Genomic DNA, 6,547 nt, shown 5'->3' on the forward strand with positions numbered 1-6,547 from the left:
GCGAGGCCAGGCGGGTCTCGCCGCCCCAACTCTCCGCCACGGAGGGCCCCCGGCGAACTACAGGTAGCGACAGTGACTGAGACCGAGGTAGAAGAAATACGGACTTTAATGAAGATTCCTTCCCTTTGGTATAAGTGAGGCCGGTGAAAACAGCTAAACAACAAAAAGGAGGCGCGGGTCCGGACAGCCAGCTCTCCCTTGGGACGGGCTGGAGGCTTCTAGGTCGGAGTGGCCTCACAGAGTCGCCCTAGAAGGTCTTCAGTAACTGCAGGCGTCAAGTCCCCCCACCCACCGACCCTGAAACAGGCCATTCAACCAAACGTCCCGGCAGCCGGCAGCCGGCAGCCGGCAGCCTCGGTATCAACTCCCCACGGACTTCTGACCTGGGTCTCCTAGAAAAGGCAATGCTGTCGACCCCAAATGCCACACAGGCTGGGCTGAGGAAATGCCAATAGTTGGAAAAGGGCTTTGAAAAGTCCAGGAGGTGATGTATAAATGTCATCGGTTACCAACCTTTTGTGCTCAAGAATAAGCCATAGAAAACAAATTAGGAAAGTAAATCTACAGCCCTAAAATATATGCATAAAAAATAAATGCAGATCCAAATCTACAGATGGTATTTGGGGATTGTCTACTGCTTTTGAGTCTCAATGCCCGTTCCTGCCTCCACAAAATCTACCTCGGAGAGCTAACAGTTCGGGAGCCCAAATTGTCATCACCCCACCACCCTAGCACAGGGAGGCAGCGTGGAGGCTACGGAAGGGCTACACTTTGGCTGTAGAATATAACATGCATGCAACATGGAAGGGGTGGGGTGAACAATATGTATATACAAACCCCTGGGGACAAAGGCCCCGGCCAGGAGGCACTGAGCAAAGAAGGGGTCCATCTCCCCCCTGGCGGGGAGGGGAGCTCTGAGGCAATCTGTAAAGGTGGCATATGCCCAGGGAGAGGGAACAGCTGCCACTCCTGCTTCTGTTCTCCCAACCTAAACTGGAGGGATGCTGAGCAAGGAGGACAGGGTCCCAGAAGCCAGGGGATCAGCACCCCTATCCTTGGCCTCAGGGGCCCAAGAACTCTTTGCATAAAATATCTTCAGAACTAGGAGATGGTCAAAGGCACAAAGTTTAAACACTGGGAAGGGAGGGCTATTGAGAGGGGCTGGAGTACCCTGAGCCCAGGGGCAGACCGGAGGTGTGGTTTGTTGCTCGTTTCCTGGAAGGGTGACTGCCTGTCATCACAGGACATTTTCCATTACGAGGCACACGGCCCAGGCCTTGAGCACCCACCTTCCTGAGGAAGGGGCTATCAGGTTGGCACAGGAAAGGCCCTGGGAAGGGGCCACTCTAGGTTAATACTTTGGTGAGGTTTGGGGAGAAGTAGGATTCTACCCCAGGCTCCTGACTCAAACCCTCTCCCTGAGCTGGATGCTAAACCCAGTGTCCACACTACCCCCAGCTCCTACACAAGGCCAAGCTCACAGAACACTCCAAAGTGAGGTCCTGAAGTCAGGGGATAGTGGGCGGGTTGAAGGGAGTCTTCCGGCAAGCACCTGGGACGGATCACAATTTCCGTTCCACCGGTTGCTGTAGACACAGTTCGCTGCCCGCAGAGATGATGGGCAAGTGATTGTCCATGTGGTAACTGATGAGGTGACTGACGCTCTCGAAGCGGTGATCCTTTGTCCGAACCTGGGAAGGAAGACAGTCCATTCAGGTGAAGAGTCAAATTAAGAACTCGGCCCCCGAGCCTGAAGAAGCTGCAATATTCAGGAAGGTTGAGGAGAAAAAGATGGCAGGGGTGGGAGGGCTGTCCCTCCTGATCATTGAGGCTTTTCTAGAAAAAGAAGTTAGAGAAGGTCATGAATGGGAAGGCCGTGAACTGGGAAAAGGCCGAGAGGACATCAGAAATTAGGAGGGATAGCTACTGCTCCCGTGACCGGGAGGAAGGCGGCAAGTCTCTGGAGAATACACAGTATAAAAAGGATGTGGAAAGGAGGCCGAGAATGCTGTAGAAGAGAGACCAAGTTATGGGGGACGGGGGAGCAGCAGAAAACAGGCAGCACCCTGGTCTGAGCCCCAAGTCGAGGAGGGAAGGAGCCCCTGGCCCCACTTGTAAGAGGAGACATGGAGTGTCTAGCCTGTAGCCATGGACACTGAGCACAACCTCTGCAGGATGGTTACCTCATTTGTCAAAAAAAAGGGGGGCTCAAGTGAGATAAGCACCTCCTAACTCCCCTGGGCATAGTTTATAGTTTGCAGATTTGAGGACTGGCCAGGACTGAAGGGAACACAGCTCATGCTCAGGAATGTGGAGGGGAAAGAACCCTCAGCCGCTGGATGGGGGATGCCAGGCATGTTGAGAGCGGGGAGGACCACACAGAGGTGCCCCGCGGGGAAAATCTAGGAAGTAATAAGGGAAGGAATAGGGCTGCACAGGAGGGCACCACCACCCATACCCCTGCCACACTCACCACACCCTCAGGGTCCACCAGCAGCAGGTGCTTGGGCTGCCCGCTCTGCAGGCCAGTGAGCACGTACTGGCCAGGGGTGGTCGTGCTTTCCCGCACCAGGAAGTCCCCGTTGAGCTGCAGCAGGGCCTCGGCCTCCCGCCGGTTCAGCTTTCCATGGAACCAGGGCTCCCCTCGGAGCTGCTCAGCCATGGCCACTGACTGGGGAGGTGGAGGCACCCGAAGGGCATCTTCAAAAGGCTCTGGGGGTGCAGAGAGAGGACTAGGAGAGGCAGCTGGCACAACACATGTCCAGGACCAGAACCCTCAGGGAGGGGAGGCCAGGAAGGAAAGAGCAGAAGAGGAACCAAGTAGAAAGACAGGATATGGAATGGAGAAGCACTCACTCATGTCAAAGAGGTCTCGGGGCGCACTGCCATTGACAGCAAGATTGGGGGGCCCAGCCCCGCCCCCTGCTTGCCGGGCCTTGTCCAGGTTCTGGATGTTGACATAGGAGGGGTCATCAAAGAGCTCTCTGCCTGCTGAGGAAAGGGAGGTTTTCAGGGACCTCAGCCCTGCCTCCTGCACCCCTGGCTCTGGCTCTCTCAGCCCCTTCCATACCTGGGCAGTGTGGCAGAGGTGGCATCTGCTTGTGGACTTCTGGGTCTCCCCCTGCAGGCTGCCCCACAGGCTGAAGGAACAAAAATAAGGTGAAACCAGAGGCCCTAACCAGCCACTCCTATCCCAGGCCCAGTCCACCTCTATCAAAGCAACTTACCAGCGTAGCTCCCAGGTGGCTGGGGCTCTGGGCACTGGGCAGAGTGGGTCGAGCAGGCCCTTGGGGGGCTCCTTCCCGAAGCCTCATGTCCACCACCCCCCCAAGAGGGGGTTCCTTCCCCGGGAAGTCATTATAGTATTGATGATCAGGTGGCTCTTCCTCCTCCTCATCCCAAGCTGAGCCATCAAAGCCAGCCATCCTGAGAGGAGGAACAGGAGGGAGTGAGGAATGTGGGTGGGAGGATGGAGGGAGGGGAAAGAAACAATGGCCATGTATTAGGACTTCCTTTGAGGTAGGCCTTAGGCTGAGTGTTTTATATGATCATTTCATCCTCACCGCACCTCTATAAGGTAGGATTTCCTTTCCCAGTTTTTAAAAAACATATTCTTTTATTGACTTCAGAGAGGGAGAGAGAGATAGAAACATCAATGATGAGAGAGAATCATTGAATGGCTGCCTCCTGCACGCCCACACCAGGGAGAGAGCCCACAACCTAGCATGTGATCTCTTGGTTCATAGGTTGATGCTCAACCACTGAGCCACGCCTCATTTATAGATGAGGAAAATGAGGGTCAGAGGTGAAAAGATTTGCTCAAGGTCTCCCAATGAAAGGTGGTTCACCTGAGATGCAAATTCAGATTTGACTTTAAAGTTCATGCCTCTGATCATTACACTGTCTCCTAAGAGGGAGGAGAAACACTAAGCAGCAAGGGGGTGGGGGGGGTGCTCCAGAATATTTTAATCTCTGCTAAATACCTACTGGCCGGAGGAAAGGCGAGGAACTCAGGAAAGAGCCACCCTCCCTCATTCAAACTTTCAGAGGCTTCTAGGGGAAGGAAAACAAAGAACTAAGGATGGGGAAACAGCAAGAAAGAGGGACAGGCCAGATACGAGGCCGCTGGCAATGAAAAGCCCAGCCAGCCAGGGACGGGCTACAACACGAAGCCCTGGGCTACAGCTCCACACGGGGAAAGGAGGGGAGAGCTGGCTTTGCTGAGAGCCACAGGAAGCTTAAGAATAGCAGGAAGTGGGAAGCGGGGGGCACACAGGTTATTTCCTTCCCTGAACCACTCTGAGCTCCAGTGTGGGAATAGCGGACCTACTTTCCCAATCCTGGTCTGGGGCCCAAAAGCTGCCTGCCCCTCTCCCTCCTCCCCCGCTCACCTGTCATGGGGGGTGACCAGCTTGGGCGGGTTCCTGAGGTATTGTTTGAATCGTAACTCGAAGGCCTGGCCAATGGTGCTGATGACGTCCTGAGCGAGCCCTTCCGGACACTCCAGGATGTGGCAGGCTGGGGGCACGGCAGAGACTGTCGGTGAGCTCTGAGGCGGGGTTGCTGGGAGGAGGTGCAGACAAGAGCCCTCCTCCTCCTCCTCCTCCTCCTCCTCCTCAGCAGGAGCCCCGGCTTAGCTCCCCCTGATCCTGCTCACCTGCCTCATGAGAGCTGGCCCCACCCAGCGCTCCCCACCATGCCTCACCTCTCTGATTCACCGGGTCTTTGGCAACATAGGCGACATACTCAGCTGTGTCCTGGAGTGGAGAGAGTGGCAGAAGAGGCCAGTTAGCTAAATCTGACAGCCCCACCCCACTCCTGGCCCCTAGATACCAGTCCTTTTCAGATATCGCCTCCATCTAGCATGCCCGTTTCTCTGGCCAGTACCTTCCCAATCCCTGTCCCTTCCTCTTCTCCCACCACTGTTGCTCTGCTCCCCAACTCACCGGGTCCCCGCCGGACGCAAATGAGATAGATTGCATGTGATGGTTGGCGATGATCTGAGGGTTAGGGCAGGGGATGGAGAAGGAAGGGAATGAGGTGTCAGGCAGCCTCGGGGCTCACCTGAGCGCCCCCCACCCCTGGCCCAGAACCTCGGAGACTCATTCTCATCCTTTTGATGTCTTGCCCTGTGTCCTCCTAATCACCTCCTTCCCTACTGTCCTGCTGCTCCCAAGCCTTCTCTCCTCTTTTCTCACCCTCACAGCCAGGCCCCCGCTCAGCCCTCCCCTCAGTGTCTCTGGTCCCTCTGCCCAGCCCCACCTGTTTGCAGTCTGCGGCCATGAGGTTGAGGCTGCTGGTGGAGACGGTGAGAGTGATTGGCATTCCAGCAAATTTCAGGTTACTCCTCCCCAGAATGGAACTGAGTGGGCGGCTACAGGGCTAAGGAAGTACCCAAGGGTCTCAGAAGACAGGGGTTCCCAACCCCCAGAAACCCCCACACTCCTGCCTTTTGGCTTTCTCCCCGCAGGTCCCATCCTTGCCGTCGCCCTGCCTCTCCACAGCTCCCAGAAGCATCCCTAACCCCCTCGACCCCTCGTACCTTTCTCCTTCTCGAAGCCCCCTTAGCACCTGGCACAGCCTCACACACCAGACTGATGGCCTCCCTGGGGAAAGAGGGGTGCTCAGACCCGGAGCCGGCCTCTCCCTCGGCTGGGGCTGCCATGGGGCCTGGGAGGGGGAGGGGGAGGGGAGGGCCAGACCAGACTCCAGGGGCACTCCAGGCTCTTTGTCGTGGTGGATTGAATTAAGGGCCTTTAATATTTGATGACACTGAGAGGCCGCTTCCTGGCTGATTGGGTTAGGGCCTCGATAGGCTGGCCCCACCCCCTTCCAGCTACCCAATGTCCCATTCCCTTCCCAAAGGCAGCAGCAACCTTTCATCTACCCCCATTTTCTACTCGAGCCCCAGCTGCCAGCTGCCTCTGCCACCTCCTCCCACAACTCCCAAGGCTGGATGAGTAAGAAGGATCCAGGCCAGAGTTGCCTCTTTTCATTCAGACGTGGACTCATTCCCCTAACTTTTCTCTCAATCCCCTTTACCACCCAAAGATAAACCATCACTCACACCATCAGCCAGGGACCCACGCCCACCTCCCCGCACCAGCCCCAGGAGGCCCACATTCTGCCCCCTCCCCACTGACCTGGTGACCTGAGTCCGGGTGTTGAAGTCCAGGGCACGCATGGATTGCAGGACCTCCACACAGCCCATGTACTGAGGGGAGGAACGGGAGGGTTATCAGTCAGCCGCCCCCATCCCCTTCCCAAAGGGCCCTAGGATTTTTCTCTACAGGGTCCCTAAGGGAAGTAAAGATGAATACGTTCTGCCACAGCCCACACCATGCAAGACAACAGGAACGAGCAGAGGAGGAGAGGGCAAGCTGGGAAGAGAACTGGGAGTGATGGGCGCTGGGTGGGATGAAGTGACATCTCTAGAAAAGGGGGAGGAGACTGGAGGGAACAATCAAGAGCCACTCATTCCAACACTTACTAAGGGCCTCCCAGGGGCTGGGCATTGTGCTAGGCATGGCAGGGGGTGCGGGTGGGG

The 6,547-nt window shown here is 56.4% G+C and overlaps 1 protein-coding gene across 7 annotated transcripts in view; it reads right to left on the reverse strand.

Annotated features, from left to right (window-relative positions):
* Positions 1-88: 88 nt before the first annotated feature.
* The window catches only part of SHC1 (SHC (Src homology 2 domain containing) transforming protein 1), an 11,024-nt gene continuing 4,565 nt past the window's right edge, over positions 89-6,547 (reverse strand). For 5 of the 7 annotated variants that reach the window (XM_014540800.1, XM_014540798.1, XM_014540799.1 and 2 more), the window contains 11 exons: positions 6,144-6,214; positions 5,543-5,606; positions 5,263-5,382; positions 4,947-5,000; positions 4,706-4,757; positions 4,392-4,518; positions 3,228-3,426; positions 3,071-3,140; positions 2,857-2,991; positions 2,474-2,712; positions 89-1,691 (listed from right to left, as the gene is read on the reverse strand). In XM_014540800.1, coding sequence (XP_014396286.1) covers positions 1,563-1,691; positions 2,474-2,712; positions 2,857-2,991; positions 3,071-3,140; positions 3,228-3,426; positions 4,392-4,518; positions 4,706-4,757; positions 4,947-5,000; positions 5,263-5,382; positions 5,543-5,606; positions 6,144-6,214 — 1,260 coding nt within the window. In that variant the 3' untranslated portion in view covers positions 89-1,562. The remainder of the gene's footprint in view (positions 1,692-2,473; positions 2,713-2,856; positions 2,992-3,070; positions 3,141-3,227; positions 3,427-4,391; positions 4,519-4,705; positions 4,758-4,946; positions 5,001-5,262; positions 5,383-5,542; positions 5,607-6,143; positions 6,215-6,547) is intronic. The other 2 variants (XM_014540802.1, XM_005867506.2) reach the window with 1 other exon arrangement.

This window comes from Myotis brandtii, unplaced genomic scaffold (assembly GCF_000412655.1).
Source record: "Myotis brandtii unplaced genomic scaffold, ASM41265v1 scaffold250, whole genome shotgun sequence".
Taxonomy (NCBI): Eukaryota; Metazoa; Chordata; class Mammalia; order Chiroptera; family Vespertilionidae; genus Myotis; species Myotis brandtii.